Source organism: Odocoileus virginianus, chromosome 11 (genome assembly GCF_023699985.2).
Source record: "Odocoileus virginianus isolate 20LAN1187 ecotype Illinois chromosome 11, Ovbor_1.2, whole genome shotgun sequence".
Taxonomy (NCBI): Eukaryota; Metazoa; Chordata; class Mammalia; order Artiodactyla; family Cervidae; genus Odocoileus; species Odocoileus virginianus.
In genome coordinates, this window is record NC_069684.1 from 18,925,056 (window position 1) to 18,950,731 (window position 25,676).

Genomic DNA, 25,676 nt, shown 5'->3' on the forward strand with positions numbered 1-25,676 from the left:
CAGGAAGAGTTCATGGCTGCCCAACAAATGGATTAAAAGGCAGAAAATATTATCCTTAAGAATATTCATGAGAAGTGTGTTATTCCTGGATGTATTTGAATTTGTTTGTTGGACAATGCTTTCAGATTTGGTGAACATTGAGATTTTTCATAGCCTGCGTGTGGTTGCTTTTGACGATCTTGTCTTATAGAGATTAGAAGGTAGAGGTGCCAGTCTCCACCCTCCTTCCACCCTCCACCAGGGCCCTGCCCTGCTCAGGATTCCTGCTAGAAGGAGAGTTCAAGAGACTCCCTCCCTGGGGAGTGAGTCATGGCCTCCTCACTACACTGATACTGCAGGTAACAGCACCGACTGGTTATCTGGAGAAGACCTGTTCCCTGGTTGGGTCCTATGTTTGTGAAGAGTCCAGAAAACTTTGTGAGGAGGGTCAGGCTTCTGTTTAACCTTGAGTTGTTTAGTTAGATCTAGAACAGAACTCATGATTAAAGTGTCAATATTACTTCCCTGGTGGCTCAGATGATAAAGAATCTGCCTGTAATGCAGGAGACCCAGGTTTGATCCCTGGGTTGGGAAGATTACCTGGATAAGGGAATGGTTACCCACTCCAGTATTCTTGCCTGGAGAATTCCATGGACAGAGGAGCCTGGTGGGTTACAGTTAGGTCCCAGAGTCTTATTTCCCCGCTCTCAGTCTCCTAGTGCCAGTCAAGCCGCCTTAGCTCATTTTGAAGTGTAAACACGTCTGTGGATACACTTCCCCAAATAACTTAGAATTACATGAAAAACTTCCCTAAAGTCACACTTAGAGTGTTATGACAAAAACAGATGAACAAGAGCACAGCAGGGTTAGCTAAATAGAGAAAGAGGACTTTGATTTTATTTCTTAGGAATTCTCCTCCGCACACCCCCCAGATAGGAGGGATTAGAAGTGGTGATACAGTGGTTAGCCAGGGAAATAGAGTCTTTTGTGGCCTGGGGGTCATTTTGCAGAGCTCAGCCATCATTTCCCTTTGTTCTCTGTGAGTTTAGGCAGAATGCAAGGAGGGGAACTCAGAGCCGAGTGAAGATGGGTCCCGCAGAGCTCACTGCGAGAGGCAGTAGGGATGGGGCAGGTCCCATTCTCCTCTGGTTCCCCAGCTCTGTGACAGTGCAGATGATGTCCTACAGAAGCGCATTCCTGTCCCTCCCAGCCAGATGCTGGGATCCCTCCTCTACTCTTTCTCCCACTCTCACCTCCCCACCAACACCTGGAGGCCTTTGTCCACTCCTCGACAGAGAAGCCAGAATGTCTAGCAGGTTCCGGGTGAGACTCAGCAGGGCCAGGGATGGACAATATGGGGAGTCCAGGCTCAAGAGGCAGAGCTGGAGGGGCCCCTTGGACCCCTTCTGACCTGACTTTTGAACCCAAGCCTTGATCTTGAACTTGGAAGCCAGTGAAATAAGCACAGAAGCCAGCTGAGAGCTGAACTCTTGTATGTATGAATATTCTCTCCCTTAATTGTATAGTTTACTGGGGCAAATGTGAGGCCAAAATGTGAGTCCTAGGTTGATGGGGGCTTCCCAGGTAGCTCAGCTGGTAAAGAATCTGCTTGCAACGCAGAAGAGCCTGGTTCGATTCCTGGGCCGGGAAGTTCTCCTGGAGAAGGGATAGGCTACCTACTCCAGGATTCATGGGCTTCCCCGGTGGCTCAGGTGGTAAGTCTGCCTGCAAAGTGGGAGAACTGAGTTTGAACCCTGGGTTGGGAAGACCCCCTGAAGGAGGGCATGGCAACCCACTCCAGTTTTTTTGCCGGGAGAATCCCCGTGGACGGAGGAGCCTGCCGGGCTACAGTCCATGGGGTCACAAAGAGTGGACACGCCTGAGTGACTAAGCGCAGCACAGCACAGCTTGATGGGACCCTGGGTCCCTCCAAGAGTCACAGGGCAGTTATGGGAAGGGAAGTTCCGAATGAAGGGAGAGGCAGTAATGGGCAGAGAGATGTTCCGGCAGTGTCTGGGAGAGGTGGCGACGGAGGAGAGGCTGCGGGAAGCTTGGCGGGGAGCAGAGATGAAAATGAACCCCGAGGAGCCTTTCACCCCGATACCTGAGCGATCCCAGCTGCCTCCACAGCTCCGATTTGAGTCCCCACCAAATTCTTCTAAAGACAATGGCTCCCGTGTGTGCCAGGCTCACTTACTTTTCAAGGGAATAAGGTAGGCCTCACAAGCTCAATTTTATGATGAGGAAACTGAGATGCAGAGAAGTCCACCCCGTGGCCTGAGGTGCTGGGGGAGAGGCTGGGGGTGGGCGAGCGTGTGTGTGGCTGCTCTGTGGGGAGTGGAGGAGGTGCTCGAGCCTGTGGTGGGCGCAGGGATGAGCGAGATTTGCCTCAGGCTTTTTGCTCCCAGGGGATGCCTGGTGACAGAGCTGTAGCCAACTGTCCCCTGGCTGAGGGCCAAAGGCCTGCCGGGGCAGAGCACCCTGACTCCAGGGGCCTGGGCGCTGCGTGACTCGGGCCAGGCTGCCCGCTGCCCCGCGGGCTGTTTGGTCCTGAGACGAGGCATGGGTGTCTCTCTTTTTCTCTCTCACACACGTTCACAGGCACGTGCACAGATCCAGCTTCACCCTCGTCCTTCCGGACCACCCCCTTTCACCCAGAACCTCCGCCCTGGCTCTCTGGTCCTCACTGCTCGCCTCTCCTGATATCACCATCCCTGCTGAGCTCAGGAGCGGGTCCCCAGACTCTCTGGCCTTCCCCCCTCAGGTTGTCAGGGTCTCCCAGGCCTCAGAGTTGGGGACTTAAGGCATACTACAGGGGGGACACCAGGGGCCTGGACAGTGAGCCTTGGGGGGCAGGCTGCTCCCCAGGGAGACTCCCCACCATCTGCCAAAGCCTCCTTCCACCTCATGGGGCAGCAGCAGCCACGCTTCAACCCCCCTTCCCGACACATGACCATCCCTCCTGGAAGTAAGCTCTGATCGAGGCAAGAAAAGGGATGGGGCGTGGCGGGGGGCATGGCAGAGGGAAACCAGAAGGGAGAGGAAGCTGGCAGACCTCAGTGCGGAGAAAGGACACTGGGCGCTGAGAAGGGGGCGTTCACTCTTCAATCTGTGCCCCGCTGCCCCTTCCCCCAGGTAAAGCACAGAGGACCCAGTGGGGGTTTCTATTTCAAATTCCTCCTTTATTTTGGACATTTGCTTGGTTGTGACTCCAAGTTATCAAAGATGCAGGACAAGAACTCTGTAGCAGGAGCAGTGGAGAGAAACGTCAGAGAGCAGGGGGTCCCTGCCTCTCCGCTTCCTCTTTAGGGTGCAGTTTGAAAAGTGTCCGAACAGTGTCCCAGAGCACAGACTCAGCGGCTAAAAAGTACAGTGTGGTGGAGTGGGGTGAGCTTCCTCTTCCACAGGCAAGGTCCTCGCAGCTGCTGGGAGGCTGGCAGGCAGCCTCGAGGCTGTGCCCGGAGCAGTGTGGGGCGGTCGGGGCAGGGGGAGCTGTGGCCACCATCTCTCCAATGCCCCAAACTCAGATGTTGACTTGTGGGCTGATTGAGGCTGGGGAAGCTCTGGGAGGAGAGAGGGACTGTACGGAGATGCTTTTCACTCTGGGATCTCAATAGATGAGGGCCAAGAAGCACGTGAGAGTTGACTGGGTCTTGACTTCTCTGAAGGTGGGAGGTACTATAATTTTTGGGGTAAGGAGGGACAGCCCCTGATGTGGTTGTGCAGCTGTAGAATCCCAGGGCAGCAAGGTGCTGGGGCTGGTCATCAGGAGGCAGCAAGGGTGGCCAGGCCCAGCAGCTCATGTCAATGGGTGTGCTTAGCCCAGGAAGGGCTGGCAGTGGGATGGGTTATGGGGATGTGAAAGCCACTGTCCCTAAGCTGGTCCCTCCGGGCTCTCGGAGTCAGAGCTGCTTACCCCTACTGAGAGCTGCTTCCTAGTAGTAGAGAACTTGAAGTCACCCAGTAGGAGAGTCAAACATGTTGGCTTTTTTTCTGATGTTAAAATTGTTTCACCAGCTAATCCTGCAATGTACTGTGGTCTTGGATCCATCAACATGCATCCGTGCACACAGGATCAGGCAATTGGAAAGTGTATCCAGCCCCCTGCCAGGACTGGGGCGAGAGAGAGAGTGATCTGGTTGGCAGGACTTTTCAGGGAATCCTGGCTTTCTGGAGCACTAAAGGGCCCTCACAGTCCATCTGGGCGAGTCCCATTTCCCTGGAGCAAATGGGGTCTCAGAGGAGATAAGGGACTGGTCCTCAGAGGACCCAGAGTAACCCAAGTGTGGCTAGACCCCAGGTACTCTGGCTCTCAACCCAGTGAGCCCTGATTTCAGATTGAGATGCAAGGTGACAAGTGCTCAGAAGGATGCAAAGGTGTGGCAAATTCTCTCTTCCCCTTCACCCCTCCCCCAGCTGCACCCTCCCTTTCTCAGATGCAAAAATCAAAATTCAACAAAAACCAGGCAAGGGGCCAGCTCCCTTCTTGTCCCACACACTGCAATGACTCAAGAGAGGCTGGGGGTTACTAATGCCCTTAAAGGGGGAGTGGGCAGCCACCCCTTATGGCAACTGGGACACTCATCAGATGCAGCCACACAAACAGCATAAGGCCACAGCTGAGTTATATCTGGGATCTGGACTTGGGGCCAGAGCGACCCAGCAATAAACAGGCCCTCGTTCAGAGACTAGGGGTTGGGTCCGCAGAGGGATGGTGGCCAGCGTGGAATCTGCTTGCCGAGTCAAGCATCAAGGATGGCTCCCCATCCTTGGAGCCAGCACTGTCGTCCCTGGTGGGAAGGCGGGGTGCTGGTCTGTGGCCTCACGGCTGGATGCCCAGGTAGGACACTGGGTCTCCGGAGGGGCTTCCACGCGGCAGCGTCGTTTCACGGGAGACTCCGCAGGTGCTTCTTGTAACCACCAGCTGGCTGCTGTGGCCGCCACCCTGATCACCTGTCACTCCCGTTGTCTGAAGGCAGACTTTTCTTTCTAGTTAGCACATCACTCTTCTGCTCTGCGGTTCCTGAAGGTGGCAGAGCCCTGGTATGCGCTGGTGGTGATGGTGTGTGTGCACACACCAGGTGGTGACAGGCCTGTGTGTACACACTTGGTGGTGACAGATGTGTGTGTGTGAATACACCTGGGAATGCACAGGTCCTTGCTGGGCCGCACTGAGGCACCACACTCAGCGTGGCAGACCAGGGGCCCAGACACCATGGGCAGGCTCTCCTTTACTAAGCTACTCAAACTCTAGTAACAAAACTTGGAAAAGTTTCAACAGCTGGGACAGCTGGTTCCCAAGGTAGAGAAAGGATTTGTGGGGAGACAAGGCTAGACATCCATGTTGGGTGCATTCCCTGCGAATAACCTTATGTCATGGCCTTTAAAGTCCAGTCGCTATGTTCCATGAGGATGGGAGCAAATACAAGCATGTTCAGGAAGAAACATCGTGTTGGAACAGCTACAGGGACTGCAGTCTCTAGGAAGCTGAAGTACAAAACTAGATGGTGAACTAGCTCTTGGATTCATTGCGGCAAGCAAGTCCTGAAAAAGCCCTTCAATCCTTCCCCGCCCTTCTCGAGTTCTGCCAAGGCCTCAGGTCTGGCCTCTCCCCTTGCCCTCACCCCCCCCCCTACTTTCTCCTTTCATCCCCCAAGGACTTGGGAGACCTCCGGAGCCTTTGCTTAGCTGCCCCTGATGCTCCTGCTCCTCTCCTCAGAGTCTGGCAAAGCCAGGGGACAGAGGGAAGTGCAAGGGCTGTGGCCATGCTGGCCTGGCCAGAGGAAAGTCCCAACAGAGAAACCGGCCAGGCGGCCAACACGACCTGTCAGGCCCCCTTCCTCTGGGCCGTGGGGCCAGCCCCTGCCCTGGTACTCAATGCCCTCGACAGCCTGAATCCGGGTGACCCTTCCACTGTGGGGCAAGGAGAGCCAGAAAAACAGAAGGTCCTCCAGGCTGTGGGAGGGGTCATCCTCATTGACCCCATTGATGCTCCTGGTGGGGGGCAGCAGTGTTGGGGGGGATCGGAGGTGAAAGGGGTTACACGTCTGTACTAATAGCCCTTGGATTGGTGAAGGCCTCGCGCCCAGAGCCTGGCCACGTCACCGGGTAACTCTGGGGCGCTGCCACTTGGAGAGACGGGGGTCCCCCCTCCTTGTAGTAGGTGGGAGCAAAGGAGAGCCTCTCGCCTCCACCCCCATTGGGCACCATGTCAGCCGTCCGTATGTAGAAGGGGGAGCTGTATGGGGAGCAGGCAGTGCAGTGGCCGGCCGCCACCCTGCACGGTTGGCCGCAGGGCTCGCCGGGGACAGGCGCCAGGCTGCCTCGGCCGTCCAGGGCCTGGGAGCTGCAGGCATTGCAGGTGGGGCCTCTGGGGTGTGTGGGCAGGTCGTGCTCCTCCTCCTCTTCCTCGTCTGCATCTTCCGCTCCGCTCTTCTTGCAGCAGTAATACTGAGGAGAGAGAGAGGAGGGCTGCCTGAGGGCGGGTGCCCCCCTCTGGGTATGCGCAGACACCCGCGCCCCTGCTCTGCCGAGGACCCCGCACAGGGCCCTTGGTCAACCCTGGAAACACAAGTCAACACCAGGTTGACTTGTCAGCCCACAGTCCATAGCGAAGTCCTCCCAGCCCTGAAAGATCAGTTCTTCTCACTTCCTCCACCTACTTCCTGTGTATTAACTCCAGGTGGCTGTTGAGAGGCTTCCCAGGTGGCACTAGGGGTAAAGAACCCACCTGCCAATGCAGGAGACTTAAGAGGTGCAGGTTCGATAGCTAGGTGGGAAAGATCTCCTGGAGAAGGAAATGGTACCCCACTCCAGTATTCTTGCCTGGAGAATCCCATGGACAGAGAAGCCTGGTGGGCTACAGTCCATGCGGTCGCAAAGAGTCGGACACGACTGAAGCGACTTAGCACGCACATGGTTAAGAGAAGCCGGGAGGCAGAGAGGGAGGGACATGCAGATTCTACTGAGCTCAGGCTGGGGTGCTGGGAGCTGCTTTCAGTTTCCCCACAGCGGTGTCCTTCCCACTAATCCTGAAATCTCAGACCTGTGGGAAACACCACAGAAAGACCTGGTGCTTTCCCAGCTCACTCTCTCGGCTGCCCAGAGTGTGCAGGCTGTGAGGGAAAGCTCCCTTCTGACCGCCCCACAAGGTCCAGCCCCCTCGACTTAAGCCTCCCACTTTCTGGGCTTGGGGCTTTGTCGCCCCCACGGCAGGGAGGTGGTTTGCTGGCGGCCTGTGGCCCCGGGGCCCCAGGCACTGACCTGAAGCCTACAGTAGCACAGGACGGCAATGATGCAGAGGAGGATGACCGTAGCTAGGATTCCGCCAGTGATCACAACCGTTCCCGCTGTCATCCGCCCGACGCCCCATCAAACTCTGCAAAGACGCGTGGGGAGAGGTGAGAGCAGCTGACCTTTCTCAGCTGGAGGCGTGGTGGGGAGGGGGGCACCTGAGAGCAGGGAGGGCCCCGGGGACTGGGACGCCAGGAGCTTCTTGCAGACAGAGCCACCAGGCCAGCCTAACCTGGGGGGCTTACAGCTGGGAGGGAAGAGAGGTGGCAGAGAGCTGACTGGGGGTGTAATTCTGCTCCCTGTTTCCATCTAGTTTCAAAGGTTCTTGCTGTCTTTCTGCTTTAATTCTCCTCTCCCCTCCCCCTACATCATGCTCAACCCCTGACCTTGGTCCTTCCCCCCACCACCCCATGGGACCAAGACACAGAGAATAAATAGCTTCTGTTTCTGAGGACTTAGCCTGTGTGAGGCACTGTGCTGAGCACTCCCCTGGTTATCTCAGTTAACCTTCAAAATCACCTTTCGAGACAGTTGTTAATTATCCCTGCTTTGCTCACAATGAGCTGAGGCTCTACCTGATCTGGCTGAGATTCCACCCAACCTGGTTCACCCCCAATGGCCAGGCTCTTAATTACGCCCTCTGGGGCACAAACACCCATGGTGCCCGAGCCCTTGACATAGGTGGAAGGCACAGGGTCTGAGCCTCAGAAGGTCCACTTGATTCTGCCCTGACTCCAAATAACCCACGTTTGGGTGGCATCTCTCCTCTCCTTCCAACTCTTGTGGGAAACAAGGGCAAGGCGAGCTCAGAGGGAGCCGGCAGGCACATTCTGACTCCTGGAAGGTTGGGGCGAGGCTGGGGAGACGGGTCCTGCTAAGGGGGGCTGGGTGGGGCAGAGGCATGCTCCGGATGTGAGGCTGTCTGAAGGCTGACTCCCCTTTCAGGTCACTGAATGAAGATTCTCGACCCCCCCAGGCACACAGGGGCCAAGGCTGGCTGTGCCAATGGAGCAGGAGGGTAGGAGGAGGCTTGGCATCTCGAGGACAGAAGGACGGCAAGCACTTACGTTCATAAAGGGAACGGTGGCCTGCAAGACAGCAAAAGAGACGGAGATGATGTTAGAAGAGCGTCATCCTGGAAAAGGCCCCACGGGTGAGATTAGTCCCTGGGCCCCACCTCACCTCACCTGGCTCTCCCATCTTGTGCTCTGTCATCAGGAGGCCCACTGGCCCCAGATCTGAGTCTCCAGCTTGCAGCTTGAACCCAGTTATGACAGTCATCACCCTCTCTTCCAGTGGGCTCCCCCACCTCTGCCGACCTCTGAGTTACTTGTTCTACTGGAGCTGCCACAGAGGGTTTTATAGGTTGTCTCTCTCTCAAAGGGCAAGCAGGGACTGGAACACCAGCTGCTCAGGAAGTCATGTGCCCCACTGTGTTCACCTAGGGTAGGGGCACCTTTCCTCACCCAGAGACACCATCTGCTCCTCACCACTGTGCTCCTAGAGCCCGGCAGGGACTCGGCACTGCTTCCAACTCACTCAGAGACGCTCACAGTGTGGTCTGTGGACCAGTCCAGGCAGCACCTGGGAGCTGGTTAGATACGTAGCATCTCAGGCCTCTCCACCGGCCAAAGGAGTCAGAAGGCCCCAGGTGATTATCTGCACATTGGAGTTTGACAAGGTTGTGGCCTATTCCCCTAGGTGCCCAGAGTTTCTTCTTTTAAAATGTTTATTGTTGATAAATAAGCATTTATTTTTAATCTTTAAAATAAACGTTAAATGTTTATTTTAATAATAAATAAAAATAAATGTTTATTTAAAGCTGTGCTGGGTCTTTGTTGCTGCACACGGGCTTCCTCTAGTTGCGGAGAGTGAGGACTCTTCTTTGCTGCCACGCACAGGCTTCTCGATGCCACGGCCTCTCTTACTGCAGAGCATGGGCTCCAGGCATGTGAGTTTCAGTTCAGTAGTTGTGGCACACAAGCTTAGCTGCTCCGTGGCATGTGGGATCTTCCTGGACCAGGGATGGAACCTGTGTCCCCTGCGTTGGATTCTTAACCACTGGACTACCAGGGAAGTCCTCCAATTGTTTGGCTTCTTCCAGTCTTCTATTCTTCACACCAGTTATGACTGTGTACCGCATACCTGCACTAGTGCAATGGGTTCTTAAAGGATTTCACTGGTTTTGTCTTCACGTCACCTACAGTCAGCCCTTCACCATGCCCCTGCACCCCTCTTACTCCAGAGCCTTCCTGGCACCATGTTGCCTTCAGGACACATTTATCTGGGTGCAGACTTAATTTAGACTGAACTTCAGTGGCTTTTCCCTCCCCGACTTCCCTGCATGCTCACCACCAATTTATCTTTCCCTTCTCACTGCCCATTGTCCCCCCTTCCCCCCCGCTCTGCAGGAATCCTCTGCCCATCAGATAGTCCTAATTCTTAAGACACGTATTGCCTAGTGATGAAAAGATACTTGATATACTTTATGAATCAGAGATGTGCAGACCAGGGGCTGTGAGAACACAGAGAAGGGGGCAGCTACCTACTTGGGGAAAAGTTCCAGAGAACATGTTATGTTCCATGAGCAGACTTCCAAACGCTGTGTGGGGGCTTGTCCTGTGGACAAGGTGCAGAGGGCAGAATGCCTAGTTCAGGAGTGTGAAAGAACACAGGGGTAACACATAGTTCTCGGGAACCGTAAGGATCCAGGAAGGCTGGGGGTAGGCATGAAGCAGGAGAGGCTGGAAGGCAGGCAAGGGCATGGGATTTAAGCCCCATGGAGACAGTGGGGGCTCCCGAAGGGTTTCAGTGGGGGAGACCATGATCTCTCACTTTTTCCATCTGTTTCAATTCTGCCCATCCTTCAAGGCTCTGAGAAGCCTTTCCTGACTGCCTCATCGTGATGCAATCTCTCTTTCTGCACTTCTACTGTAATGCCTTTCCAGGTGCCACTTTTCAAATCCTATCTTGGTGCAATGCTTGTCAACTTTCATGTGGGAACATTGTGACTCCTGCGCTACATTATGAATCCTCTGGGGTCAGGAGTTGCAATTTATACTCTATCCTATCCTGCAGGATTATACATAGTGCCTGGCACACAGCAGGCACTTAATAAAAGTAATCACTTCCCCATATGGGCTTCCCTGGTGGCTCAGATGGTAAAGCATGTGCCTGCAATGCAGGAGACCTGGGTTTGATCCCTGGGTTGGGGATGATGCCCTGGAGGAGGGCACGGCAACCCACTCCAGTATTCTTGCCTGGAAAAGTCCATGGACAGAGGAGCCTGGCGGGCTTCAGTCTATAGGGTCGCAGAATCCAACACGACTGAGCGACGAACACACATACATATCCTTCCCCATATGGCGTTTCTTTTACAGGCCTGGCAGTAATGACCCTGATAGACCACCAGAGGGCAGTGTATCTCTCCACTCAAGTCTCATCTGCAGTCAGAGCATCCTTGTTGGAAACTGGTTTGACCGCTGAAATGTGTGGTGAACCATGCTTCAGGGTTCACTGGGGCGTTTGTTGGGAGGTGGGGTGCAAAGGTGAACCTCAGCCTTGGGAGGACTTATACACCATCACAACAACATCACTCCTCCTTCTCCTGCTTCACTGGCCTGCTCACCCCTGAGATGGCTCAAGAGACAGAGAGGGAAACAGATCGTCAGTCCAGGTTGGATGCATGAGACAAGTGCTCAGGGCTGGTGCACTGGGAAGACCCAGAGGGATGGGATGGGGAGGGAGGTGGGGGGGGTGGTTCAGGATGGGGAACACATGTAAATCCATGGCTGATTCATGTCAATGTATGGCAAAAACCACTACAATATTGTAAAGTAATTAGCCTTCAACTAATAAAAATAATTGGGAGAAAAAAAAAATAAGAGAGAGCACAGAGGCCTAGCAAGAGACCAGAGGTTGGAGGAGGCAGCAGTGGCCCACTCTCCTGAAAGTCTTGGCCTGGTCCCCCGGGATATGCCCAGGCTGCTTTAGGAAGCAGGGAATTATGAAACCACACAGGAAGAGCGCTCTTCCTTCTCTGGCCTCCACGCCTGGCCTCCCTCTTTCAGCACCGTGAAGACTGCAGAGCAGAAGGGGCCTGGAAAGGGGAGCCCGGCAGTGCAGGCGGAGCCATGGGGCTGAAGGCCCATTCAAAGCCCAAATGTGCCACTTAGCAGGCACCCCATCTTGGAAGCTGGCCTTCTTTTTCATTTGTAAAAGAGAAATTATGAAAAAATGCAGCTTACGAGTATGACTGTGAATAAAATGATTTACATGTACTACGGCCCCTTGTAAACTCTAAGATACCCTTCACACATGGTTCTATGTGCAGAAAACAGAGACCCAGACATTCTATGACTGCTTAAGTCTGGCCTCAAGTCGTAAACCAAGAAGGGACATGTAAAGTTCATGTAGTCAGCTAGCCAGGTCCCTGCCAACCTCCTGGATGGTCCAGTCCTGGTGGTGCAGCTTAGCATTTCAATTCCCACCCCCACAGGCTCTTTATGGTTTCAGCTGGGCTTATTTTCTCTTTGCAAATAGATGTAAATAATCACAACAACACTGAACCTAAACAGCTTTCATCCTACAGTTTACAGTAAGTCCGAAATGGCGACCCACTCCAGTACTCTTGCCTGGAAAATCCTATGGACAGAGGAGCCTGGTAGGCTACAGTCCATGGAGTTGCAAAGAGTCAGACATGACTGAGTGACTTCACTTTCTTTCTTTTTCTTTTCTCCTACATACCAATGCCTTCTGTTCTCAGAGCACAATCATTAAGTCCAATTTGTTCGTTAAGTCCAACAAAGTTAGCCTAGGTACCCAACTAACACAACTGGCTATACAGTGAGTGAGTGAGTGAAGTCGCTCAGTCGTGTCGGACTCTTTGCGACCCCATGGACAGTAGCCTGCACCAGGCTCCTCCATCCATGGGATTTTCTAGGCAAGAGTACTGGAGTGGGTTGCCATTTCCTTCTCCAGGGAATCTTCCCAACCCAGGGATCGAACCCAGGTCTCCCCCATTGTAGACAGACGCTTTACCGTCTGAGCCACAGTGTACTGCAATAGGTTTGTAATACTTTTCACACAGACAATACGTAAAAACAACACAAAACATTTTTAATCTTACACTAGAGTACCTTGAAAAGTACAGTGGTACAACAGCTGGCATTCGGGGACCAGGCAAGAAGAGTTACTGGCTGGAGAAGGAAGAGGAGATGGGAGACGGTAGAGCTGAAGGACTGTCAACAATAGGACACGGAGGGCAAGCTACAATTTCACTCGTGCCTGATGTTCATCACACAGGTTTTGGTTCCTTGCTGGATTCAATTCTATCTGTTGTTCAGTCACTAAGTTGTGTCTGACTCCTGCAACCCCATGGGCTGCAGCACACCAGGCTTCCCTGTCCTTCACTATCCCTTGGAGTTCACTCAAACTCATGTCCATTGAGTCGGTGATGCCATCCAACCATCTCCTTCTCTGTTGCCTCTTCTCCTCCTGCTCTCAGTCTTTCCCAGCATCAGGGTCTTTTCCAATGAGTCGGTTCTTCGCATCAGGTGGCCAAAGTATTGGAACTTCAGCATCAGCCCTTTCAATGAATATTCAGGGTTGATTTCCTTCAGGTTTGACTGGTTTGATCTCCTTGCTGTCCAAGGGACTATCAAGTCTTCTCCAGCATCACAGTATGAAAGCATCAATTCTTCAGCACTCAGCCTTCTTTATGGTCTAACTCTCATATCTGAACATGACTACTGGAAAAACCATAGCTTTGACTATATGGATCTTTGTTGGCAAAGTGATGTCTCTGCTTTCTAATATGCTGTCTAGGTTGGTCATAGCTTTTCTTATAAGGAGCAAGCGTCTTTTAATTTAATGGCTGCAGTTACTGTCCAAGGTCATTTTGGAACCCAAGAAAATAAAGTCTGTCACTGTTCCCATTTTTCCCTTGTCTATTTGCTATGAAGTGATGGGACTGGATGCCATGATCTTTGTTTTCTGAATGTTGAGTTTTAAGTCAGCTTTTTCACTCTCCTCTTTCACCTTCATCAAGAGGTTCTTTAATTCCTCTTTGCTTTCTGCCATTAGGGTGGTGTCATCTGTATATCTGAGGTTATTGATATTTCTCTCAGCAATCTTGATTCTAGCTTGTGCTTTATCCAACCTGGCATCTCTCATGATGTACTATGTGTATAAGTTAAATAAGCAGGGTGACAATATACAGCCTTGACATATTTCTTGATCAATTTTGGACCAGTCTGTTGTTCCTTGTCTGGTTGTAACTGTTGCTTCTTGACCTGCATACAGGTTTCTCAGGAGGCAAGTAAGGTGGTCTGGTATTCCCATCTCTTTAAGAATTTTCCACAGTTGGTTGTGATCCACACAGTCAAAGGCTTTAGTGTAGTCAATGAAGCAGATGTTTTTCTGGAATTCCCTTGTTTTTTCTATGATCCAACAGATGTTGGCAATTTAACCTCCAGTTCCTCTGCCTTTTCTAAATCCAGCTTGTACATCTAGTTCTTAGTTCACATACAGTTGAAGCCTAGCTTGAAGGATTTTGAGCATAACAGTGTGTGAAATAAGTGAAATTGTATGGTAGTTTGAACATTCTTTGGCATTGCCCTTCTTTGGGATTGGAATGAAAACTGATGTTTTCCAGTCCTGTGGCCACTGCTAAGTTTTCCACATTTGCTGGCATATTGAGTGCAGCACTTTTAACAGCATCATGATGATTTGCCTAAAGTCATATAATAGCACATGTCTGAGTCAGGACTGAAGGGCCAGTGCTGTGGAGTTTCTGCCTCATCTCTTGCCTGATTAATTTCCTGAGGGTTTGAGAAGAAGGTCCCTATGTACCCTCGCAGGGCCTGGACAGAACGGATTCAGTGGGGACCAACTCAGAGGCTGAGGGCAGCCAAAGAGAACGAAAGCTGTTGCCAGCTGCAGAGCCCCGGGCCCGCCCTCTGTGACCAGGACTTTCTGGAGCTCCCTTTCCACCAGCACCTCTCTCCACCCAGCACCCAGGCACCTTCTCCCGTGCCTCGGACTTACGTGAACCAGCTGGACCAGTGACAGCCCAGTCACGCCGGCTGTGCCTGAGCAGACAGCAGCTGGGGGCACATCATGGCCAAGGGCATCAGTTCCTGCCAGAGAAGGGAGGGAAGAAGGTCAGTGAGAGCTGGAGGGGAGGCTGAGAGGACAGACGGGTACACGCTGGCACCTGGCTGTGACCCCAGGACCTGGAGTGGACACCCCCAAGGAGGCTTGTTTCCTGACCTCCATGGCTGCCTGGGTCTGAGGCCTCCCCAGCCTGAGAACCTAGGCTCAGACCAATATGGCCACATCCTATCCCAGCCTCGTTTCCTTCCTTCGTGTCACTGGAACCTGTCCTTCCACTGCCTGGAACCCTCTGCCTGACGCAGCATCAGGACAAGAGCAACCTCCTGCTCTGGGAAGCGAGGCTCAATGTGAAAAGGGAGTCCGGCTCCTCTTTCATGCTCCTGCTGGAGAATGCTGCCCTGTCCCCTGGCGGACATGTCCCTTTTGGCTGCATAGCCGATCTCTCTCACTCTGGCCCCATATACTTCTTTCCCATCCCCTTACCCCATTCTTTCCTGGAACTGTCTGTATTCCTAGTGCCCAGAGCTGCTCACACCTTTCTCTTACTCCAATACTCCGACTCCTCTGGCCAACATGCCAACCAGACACTTGGATGGATAAGTTCATGCTGACATGCTGATGGAGGTGGAGGAGGTGAGACCCACCAAGGAATCCAGTGCAGGCAAATTATTGGGCATCCCTTCAAGCCAAAATTCTTTATCCACTCAACCTTATTTAGAGGAGCATCTGGGCCCGACTTAGGAATGGGATATGGGGGGCGGTGGAGAGAGGAAGGGCGCCCCCGATGGTGATGCTGGGCTGCTGCTCACTGTCCCGAGGAGAACCTTCTCTGCTGGGTGTGTGTTTTTATTAGGGAGGGAACCTAACCATGAACGGGATGTGCTGAGCCACCTTCCATGGGGACAGAGCTGACAACCTCCAGGATCTCTGGCTTAGCAGGAAGTTGGAGGTCAAAGCACAGACATTTTCATGCCTCAATGACTGGCACCTATCTGAGTTCAGCAGGTCTCAGGAACAGAGCTCCCAGAGAAGTTGAGAAAGCAGTTGGTCACCTGCAGAGGTGCTCCATCCCTGCCTTCACCTCTTTCTAGATCTAGGCCTTAGCAATGTCTTCAGTGCCTGCCTTGGATGTTCTGGACACTCAGGCTTTCTCTTCTAAAAGATGTTTTCACTCATATGAAAATGTATGTTGTGTGTAGCTGGATGTCAGAGTGGGATTCTTCCCACCTAAGTGTTGACTGAGATGCCAATGGGTTGACATCAGAAGACTAAAGTGAGTTTGGAATAGGTCTCTCCTCCCTGGTCATGTGCAGGGAAACATACATGGGGATGCAAATCTGCTTCAGGATGCATGTTGTTGTTCAGTCGCTAAGTCATGCCAGACTCTTTGTGACCCCATGGACTGCAGCATACCAGGCTTCCCTGTCCTTCACTGTCTCCTGGAGTTTGCTCAGATTCATGTTCACTAAGTCAGGATTCATGAGTGCTTTGTAAAAGAGAGATGGGTCAATAATCTGGTGAAGATTTGGTGAGGAAGATTTCCTTGGCAAGAGCTGTGGCTGAGCCATGAATCTCTCACTCCAACCAGCAAAAGAGACAGGAGGGCCATGGAATTGGCAGGGCTTGTTGTCTTGGGTCCTGCCCAATAGTGCCACCTGGAGGCGTGAGAAGACCCCAGTTGAGGAGGCCACAGGTGGCCTCCAGATGCCCCAGGGGCTGAGCAAGGAGTTGCCAAGAAGGCCAGGAATCGAGATGATGTGTTTGCCTGGGCTAAGTGCCCATCAGGGAACCTCAGAAAAGCCTCAGAAAGCATTCACAAAAGCAGGGACCAGTCTAAAGCTACTCTCTGTCCTCTGCTGCTGCTGCTAAGTCGCTCAGTCGTGTCCGACTCTGTGCGACCCCATGGACTGCAGCCCACCAGGCTCCTCTGTCCATGGGATTTTCCAGGCAAGAGTACTGGAGTGGGGTGCCATTGCCTTCTCCCTCTGCTCTCTAGCCAGTAAGAATTCTCCATTTCACAGCAGCTCTTGAAGATACCGGGAGGGAGGGGGAGCAGGGGGAATGTAGACAGCAAGGGATTTTGCCCAATGCCCCAACTACAGCGGATCCAAACTGGAGGATAGGAGAAGAGTATTGCTGTTGGATGGGGAGTATTTTGATTATCACGCATGACTGACACTCTAATTTATGAGTTGAAACTGTGTCTATAACTTAGAGTGACTATGAGACTATCACCTAGGAGGGAATGAAAAAGCAATGGGCCTGGCATAAGGGCAGGGGCATATACCATGGTATATATATCATATATACCATATATATATATATACCATATATATACCATATATATATACATATACCATATATATACCATACCATATATATACCATATATATACCATATATATCATATATATATATATCATATACCATGATCAAGTAGGATTTATCCCAAGGATGCAAGGATTCATCAATATACATATATAAATCAGAGTGATACATGACATTAACAAACTGAAGAATAAAAACCATACAATCATCTCAGCATATGTAGAAAATTTTTGACAAAATTCAACACCCATTTATGGCAAAAATTCTCCAGAAAGTGGACACAGAGGGAACATATCTCAACATAGTAAAAGCTATATATGACAAACCCATAGCTAACATCATTCTCAAGGGTGAAAAACTGAAAGCATTTCCTCCAAGATTAGGAACAAGACAAGGATATCCACTCTCACCTCTTTTATTCAACATGGTTTTGAAAGTCCTAGACACAGCAAACAGAGAAGAAAAAGAAATAAAAGAAATTCAAATTGGAAAAGAGGCAGTAAAATTGTCACTGTTTGCAGATGATGTGATATTATCTATAGAAAATCCTAAAGATGCTACAAGAAAACTACTAGAGCCCATTTATGAATTCAGTAAAGTTGCAGGTTACAAACTTAATACACAGAAATCTATTGCATTTCTATACACTAAAAATGAAAGATCAAAAAGAGAAATTCAAGAAACAATTCCATTTACCAGGCATCGAAAAGAATAAAATACCGAGGAATAGAGCTAGCTAAGGAGACAAAAGACCTGTACTCTGAAAACTATAAGGCACTGATGAAAGAAATAAAAGATGACACAAACAGATGTAGAAATACCATGTTCTGGGATTAGACAGATTAATATTGTGAAAATGACTATACTATACCAAAGCAATCAATAGATTCAATGCACTCCCTATCAAATTACCAATAGTATTTTTCACAGAATTAGAATAAACAATTTTACAATTTGTATGGAAACAAAATAGAAGATCCTGAATACCCAAAATAATCTTAAGAAAGAAAAATGGAGCTGGAGGAATTGGCCTTCCAGATTTCAGGCTATACTACAAGCTACAGTAATCAACAGTATGATGCTGGCACAAAAACAGAAATTAGATCAATGGGACAGAATAGAAAGTCCAGAGATAAACCCATGCACCTATGGTCACCTAATCTATGACAAAGGAATCAAGACTATACAATGGACAGAAAACAGTCTCTTCAACAAGTGGTGCTGGGAAAACTGGCCAGCTACAAATAAAAGAATGAAATTAGAATACTCTCTAATACCATACACAAAATAAACTCAAAATGTATTAAAGATCTAAATGTAAGGCCAGAACTATAAAGCTCTTAGAGGGAAACATAGGCAGAACACTCTTTGACATAAATTGCAGCAAGATCTTTTTTGATCCACTTCCTAGAGTAATGAAAATAAAAGCAAAAATAAATAAATGGGACTAATTAAATTTAAAAGCTTTTGCACAGCAAAGGAAACCATAAACAAAATGAAAAGAATAGGAGAAAATATCTGCAAATGAATTGACCAACAGGGATTAATCTCCAAAATATACAAACAGCTCATGCAACTCAGTATCAAAAAAACAACACAATCAAAAAATGGGCAGCATTTATGTATGGTAGAAACCAACACAAATGTTATAAAGCAATTATCCTCCAATTAAAAATAAATGAATTTTTGAAAAATGGGCAGAAGATCTAAACATACATTTCTCTAAAGAAGATATACAAGGAAGCTGAAAATCACATGAAAAGATGTTCAACATCCTAATTATTAGAGAAATGCAAATCAAAACTACGATTAAAACTATCATCTCACATAAATTAGAATGGCCATTAACAAAAAATCTACAAATGATAAATGATGGAGAGGGTGTGGAAAAATGGGAACCCTCCTACACTGTTGGTAGGAATGTAAATTCATATAGCCATTATGGAAAACAATATGGAGAGTATTAAAAATCTAAAAACAGAACTACCATATGACCCAGCAATCCCACTCCTGGGCATATACCCAGAGAAAAGACATAATTCAAAAAGATACATGCATTGCTATGTTCATAGCAGCACTATTCACAAAAGCCAAGACGCGGAGACAACCTAAGTGTCCATCAAGAGAGGAATGGATGAAGAAGATGTGGTACATATAGATAATGGAATATTACTCAGTCATCTGTTGGTGTCATTTAGTTACTAAGTTAAGTCTGACTGTGAGACTCTATGGAGTCCACCAGGCTCCTCTGTCCATGGGGTTTCCTAGGCAAGAATACTGGAGTGAGTTGCCATTTCCTTCTCCAGGGGATCTTCCTGATTGAACCCATGTCTTCTGCTTGGCAGGCAGATTCTTTACCACTAAGTCACCTGGGAAGCCCTTACTCAGCCATAGAAAATAACAAAATAATGCCACTTGCAGCAACACAGATAGACCTAAAGATTGTCATAGAGTAAAGTAAGTTAGACACGGAAAGACAAATACCATACCATGTCACTTATATATATAATTTTTTTAAAAGAGTACATACAAATGAATTTAATTACAAAACAGAATCACAAATGTAGAAAACAAATTTATGGCCACTAGGGGATGTGAGGGGAGGATAAACTGGAAATTGGGATTGACATATATACACTCCTATATATAAAATAGATAGCTAATAAGAACATGCTATATACCATAGGGGACTCTACATAATACTCTGTAATGAACTATATGGGAAAAGAATCTAAAGACCCTTTGCTGGAAAAGACTGAAGGCAAAAGAAGAGGGCGGCAGAAGATGAGATGGTTGGATAGTATCACCAACTAAATGGACATGTTGCTGTTGTTATCAGTCACAAAATTGTGTCCAACTCTTTGCAAACTGCAGCACACCAGGCTTCCCCGTCCTTCACTATCCTGAGCAAACCCCGGGAGATAGTGGAGGACAGGGGAGTCTGGTATGCTGCAGTCCAAGGTGTTACAAAGGGTTGGATATGACTTAGTGACCGAACAATAATAACAACAAACAACCGATTCACTTTGCTGTATAGTAGGAACTAACATAGCACTGTAAATCAACAATATGCCAACAGAAATTTTTTAAAAAATAAAGTGATAGACCTTCAGTAGATTTTGATCAATGAAAGTGAGACAAAATACAAGTTACAGACTAGGAGAAATGAAAATGGAATATTACCACATATGCTGCAAACATAAGGAAACTAAAGGGTATTAAAAACAACTTTATGCCAATAATCTAAAAATATAGATAAAATGAATACATTTATGGAATAATGTAACCTACCAATATTTCCTCAAGAAGAAGTTAATTACTTGAAAGATCTTATAACGTGAAGAAATCAAACCATCAAAAGTTGACTTTCTTTTTTTTTTCCATTTATTTTTATTAGTTGGAGGCTAATTACTTTACAACATTGCAGTGGTTTTTGTCATACATTGAAATGAATTAGCCATGGATTTACATGTATTCCCCATCCCAGTCCCCCCTCCCACCTCCCTCTCCACCCGATCCCTCTGGGTCTTGCCAGTGCACCAGGCCCGAGCACTTGTCTCATGCACCCAACCTGGGCTGGTGATCTGTTTCACCCTAGATAATATACATGTTTCGATGCTGTTCTCTCGAAACATCCCACCCTCGCCTTCTCCCATAGAGTCCACAAGTCTGTTCTATACATCTGAGTCTCTTTTTCTGTTTTGCATATAGGGTTATCGCTACCATCTTTCTAAATTCCATATATATGTGTTAGTATACTGTAATGGTCTTTATCTTTCTGGCTTACTTTGCTCTGTATAATGGGCTCTAGTTTCATCCATCTCATTAGAACTGATTCAAATGAATTCTTTTTAATGGCTGAGTAATATTCCATGGTGTATATGTACCACAGCTTCCTCATCCATTCGTCTGCTGATGGGCATCTAGGTTGCTTCCATGTCCTGGCTATTATAAACAGTGCTGCGATGAACATTGGGGTGCACGTGTCTCTTTCAGATCTGGTTTCCTCGGTGTGTATGCCCAGAAGTGGGATTGCTGGGTCATATGGCAGTTCTATTTCCAGCTTTTTAAGAAATCTCCACACTGTTTTCCATAGTGGCTGTACTAATTTGCATTCCAAAAGTTGACTTTCATACAAGCAACTCCTCCAGCTCAACTCCAGAAAAATAAATGACCCAATCAAAAAATGGGCCAAAGAACTCAACAGACATTTCTCCAAGGAAGACATACAGATGGCTAACAAACACATGAAAAGATGCTCAACATCACTCATTATCAGAGAAATACAAATCAAAACCACAATGAGGTACCATTACACACCAGTCAGGATGGCTGCTATCCAAAAGTCTACAAGCAATAAATGCTGGAGAGGGTGTGGAGAAAAGGGAACCCTCTTACACTGTTGGTGGGAATGCAAATTAGTACAGCCACTATGGAAAACAGTGTGGAGATTTCTTAAAAAGCTGGAAATAGAACTGCCATATGACCCAGCAATCCCACTTCTGGGCATACACACCGAGGAAACCAGATCTGAAAGAGACACATGCACCCCAATGTTCATCGCAGCACTGTTTATAATGGCCAAGACATGGAAGCAACCTAGATGCCCATCAGCAGACGAATGGATGAGGAAGCTGTGGTACATATACACCATGGAATATTACTCAGCCATTAAAAAGAATTCATTTGAATCAGTTCTAATGAGATGGATGAAACTGGAGCCCATTATACAGAGCAAAGTAAGCCAGAAAGATAAAGACCATTACAGTATACTAACACATATATATGGAATTTAGAAAGATGGTAGCGATAACCCTATATGCAAAACAGAAAAAGAGACTCAGATGTATAGAACAGACTTGTGGACTCTATGGGAGAAGGCGAGGGTGGGATGTTTCGAGAGAACAGCATCGAAACATGTATATTATCTAGGGTGAAACAGATCACCAGCCCAGGTTGGGTGCATGAGACAAGTGCTCGGGCCTGGTGCACTGGCAAGACCCAGAGGGATCGGGTGGAGAGGGAGGTGGGAGGGGGGACCGGGATGGGGAATACATGTAAATCCATGGCTAATTCATTTCAATGTATGACAAAAACCACTGCAATGATGTAAAGTAATTAGCCTCCAACTAATAAAAATAAATGGAAAAAAAATAAATAAAAAGTTGACTTTCAAAATAAAGAAGAAAAACAAAAACATGTAGGCCCAGAGAGCTTCACCAGAAACACCTACCAAACATTTAATAAAGAAATCATCCTATCTTACACAAAGCATTCCAAGAACAGAAAAAGAAGAAACACTCTAAGTCATCTTACTATCACTTTTCACTAGCAACAAACAGAAAACGTAATTTTAAAGACATCATATAAAATAATGATAAAATTATTAAGTCCTAGATGTATATGATCCCCTGGAGCAGAAAATGGCAACCCATTCCAGTATTCTTAACTGGTAAATTGCATGGACAGAAGAGCCTGGCAGGCTAAAGTCCATGAGGGTCTCAAAGAGTCGAACACAATCGAGAACACACACACACATATAATACAAGCTATATAGGAGACAACAGAGGACAAGATGATTGGATGGCATCACTGACTCAACGGACATGACTTTGAGCAAGCTCCAGGAGATGGTGAAAGACAGGGAAGCCTGGTGTACTGCAGTCCACGGGGGTTGAAAAGAGTTGGACACAACTGAGCAACTGAACAACAATATAGGGATTTCTTTTTTTAAAGAAATCTTTACAATTTTACTGAAAGACTTAAAGATGCCTAAATAAATGGAGGGGTATACTGGAAAGATAAAAATAAAATAAAAACTAAAGGGATATTTGAAAAAAAAAATCAAAGTTGCTTTTTGGGCATCAATCATGCAACATGCTTGCTTAAGCAGTTACTTTATAAAAAGTGGTCCTTGGAAATGGAAGAACTCTAAAAGATTTGCCCCAGCATCTTTATTTCTCTAGAAGAAGAAATCAAGATCAGAGAGGACAAGTGACTTACTTAACCACACACAGCAAGATAGAGATGGAGCTGGAGAGACACTGGGAGCAGAGCCTCCTGGCCCCTGCTGTCTCTCCTCCCAGCACATCTGCCCTTATCTCACCGGGAGCTAAGGGGTCCCTAAAGCTGGCTTTCTCACATTGGTTTGATGGTAACAATCTACCTGAGCCACACATTAAGGCAGAGATTCCAGACCTCCAAGGCAGCATCTCCAGAGGAAGAACCCAGAATCTGCATCTTTAACAGGTTTGAATCTTGCCATCTGGCCCTTTTGGGAAAAGATGCAGGAACGAAGGTCTTTGGGAGGATTTCAGGCTGGAGGCAGCAGGGGAGGTGGGTGACCTTGCGGAGGCTGTGGCATCATCTGCTGCCCGTAACAAGGCTGGATCTGGGTTCTGTGTCCTCCGGGCAAACAGGCCAGGAGGAGGACGAGGGGAGTGCGCGGAGAACCAAAGTTAACACAGTGTCTCTGGGTGGGGAGGAGCCAATGGAGGTCAGGATGGGGAACCTTAAGGCCATTCTTCTAGTGAAAGCTGGGGGAACATAAAAGCCACCCTGATCCGAGATCATTTACAAAGCAGAAATAGAGACGCAGACATAGAGAACAAACGTATGGATACCAAGGGGGAAAGGAGGGGTGGGATGAATTGGGAGATTAGGATGGACACATACACGCTACCACGTATAAAAAAGATAACTCATGGGAACCTACTGTATACAGCACAGGGAACTCTACTCAGCGCTCTGTGGTGATTTAAGTGGGAAGGAAATCCAAAAAAGAGGGGATGTATGTATACATATGGCTGATTCACTTGGCTGAAGAGTAGAAACTAACACAACATTGTAAAGCAACTCTAATTAAAAAAAAAAAAGAAAAAGCCTCCCTGATAGAATGTGCTGGAAATGGGTTTCCCAGTCCCCGTAAGGCCAGGGGTCTGTGCCCTCTCTGAAGGACCCCTGCCCTCAGGGACTTCAGCACCCAGAGGCGGGGACATCTCCCTCACCGCCTGGACCAGCAGCGACAGGAAACTCCTGCCGCAGCTGGCACCAGCACATGTAATTAACGATCAGCTGCCCCCGGCACCCTGCTTGGCCCCCTTTGGAGCACAAGTTAATTGAGCAGGGCCTAAGCACCGGCTGATCTCAATTTCTTCTGATGCAATTAAGCCTTCTCCAGTCATTTATTAACTCATGAAATTGACACAGCAGGTTAGCAGCTCCTAAAAAGAACAGTTTTTCCCCCTCGTTCGCTGTCTCCTCAGACATCAGTGCTCTGGCACGGCTGGCGGAGGGAATCAGACAAAGGGGGCTCTTTTACTCTGATTGTGCTTATGGCCATTACCAAGGCCTGACTCCCAGGATGAGGGTGGGAAGACCTGGTGGTCAGACTGGTCCCTTTGCCCCAGAGGAGGTACCACAGCAGCAGAGAGGTGTGTGCTGTTGAGTAGGGGCCTCTCTGAGAGATACAGGGAAACTCAGCAAATCATCAAGGGAAAAGAGAACCTCAATGTAATAATGATAGTAAACAGGCAGTTTATAAAACAGAATCAAAAGGCTAACAAGAAAATGAAGAGATGCCCAAACTCAACATAATCTAAGAAATGCAAATGGAAACCATAGAAAGCTATTCCTCTACACTGGTAGACTAGCAAAAATTGGTGGGGATTTAAGGGCAATGCTGGTGGGGTATAGTTATGACGGCTGTTGAGGGAGAGACTTGCCACTACTTGGTCATATTAAGTTCAGACCCCATGAGACAGCAACTCTGCTCCTGGGTCTATGTCCCCCAGATTTCTCAATATATCCATATGGGGCTATGTGTGAAGATCATCCCTGCGTTTTTTATGGTGGCAGAGAAATGGAAGCAAGATCAGTGATCATCACTGGAAAGTGGAAAGGTAAAGTCAGGTAGACATACACCTCAAAGGATAATGCAACTGCTGAGAGGAATGGACCAAGCAAACCAGAGTAACACGGAGCGACAGGGATATATGTTAGCAGAGGGCTAGCTTAAAAACAACACAGACAGAATTAGATGTATAAGGATGTATAACACTGCTTGTATAAATTTAAAATACAAGCACATAGACCAACAATTTACATTTTCAAGAACACATACTGGGACTTCCCAGGTGGTCCAGCAACCAGGCTAAGAATCCTCCTGCCAATGCAGGGGACACAGGTTCGACACCTGGTCCAGGAAGAACCCACATGTCGTGGGGCAACTAAGCCCATCTGCCACAACTACTGAAGCCCTCGGGCCCTAGAGCCTGCACCCCACACGAGAAGCCACTGCAATGAGAAGCCTGCACACCAAACCTGCAGAGCCGCCCCTGCTCACCACAACTAGAGAAAAGCCTGAGCAGCAGTGAAGGCCCAGCATAGCCAAAAATAAACAAATCAAACTAAAAAAAAAGATCCCACCATCACCAAACTATGTTTAAAAAAAAAAGAACACATACCAAAACAAAAACAACAACCCCCTCACCCAAGTTCATAGATACAGAGAACAGGTTGGTGGTTGCCAGAGGTAGGGGGTGGAGGTGGGAGAAATGGGTGAAGAGGGGCAAAAGATACAAACTTCCAGTTATAAAATAAATAAGTCGTTGAGAAATAATGTACAGCATGGTGACTATAAGGCAAAACCAATACAATGTTGTAAAGTAAAATAAATAAATAATTAAAACAAAACAAAAAAATAATAATACTCTACTGTACATGTGAAAGTTGCCATGAGAGTAGACCTTAAAAGTTCTCATCATAAGAAAAACATTTTTTGGCCACTGGTCACGGGTGATAAGTAGACTTATTGTGGTGATCATTTTGCAATGTATACAAATGTGAAATTACTTTATGGTATACCTGAAATCAATACACTGTTATCTGTCAATTTTACCTCAATAAAACAAAATTCAAAATACATACCCCAAAATGTATATGCATTAAACATGCTAGAAT

General features: G+C 48.2%; 1 protein-coding gene across 4 annotated transcripts in view; it reads right to left on the reverse strand.

Annotated features, from left to right (window-relative positions):
- Positions 1 to 3,140: 3,140 nt before the first annotated feature.
- The window catches only part of LOC110121599 (protein FAM163A), a 93,637-nt gene continuing 71,101 nt past the window's right edge, over positions 3,141 to 25,676 (reverse strand). For 2 of the 4 annotated variants that reach the window (XM_070474006.1, XM_020868824.2), the window contains exons 2-5: positions 14,320 to 14,411; positions 8,340 to 8,360; positions 7,243 to 7,357; positions 3,141 to 6,429 (exon numbers count right to left, since the gene is read on the reverse strand). In XM_070474006.1, coding sequence (XP_070330107.1) covers positions 6,019 to 6,429; positions 7,243 to 7,335 — 504 coding nt within the window. In that variant the 5' untranslated portion in view covers positions 7,336 to 7,357; positions 8,340 to 8,360; positions 14,320 to 14,411 and the 3' untranslated portion in view covers positions 3,141 to 6,018. Of the gene's footprint in view, positions 6,430 to 7,242; positions 7,358 to 8,339; positions 8,583 to 14,319; positions 14,412 to 25,676 lie in introns of those variants that run through there. The other 2 variants (XM_070474005.1, XM_070474007.1) reach the window with 2 other exon arrangements.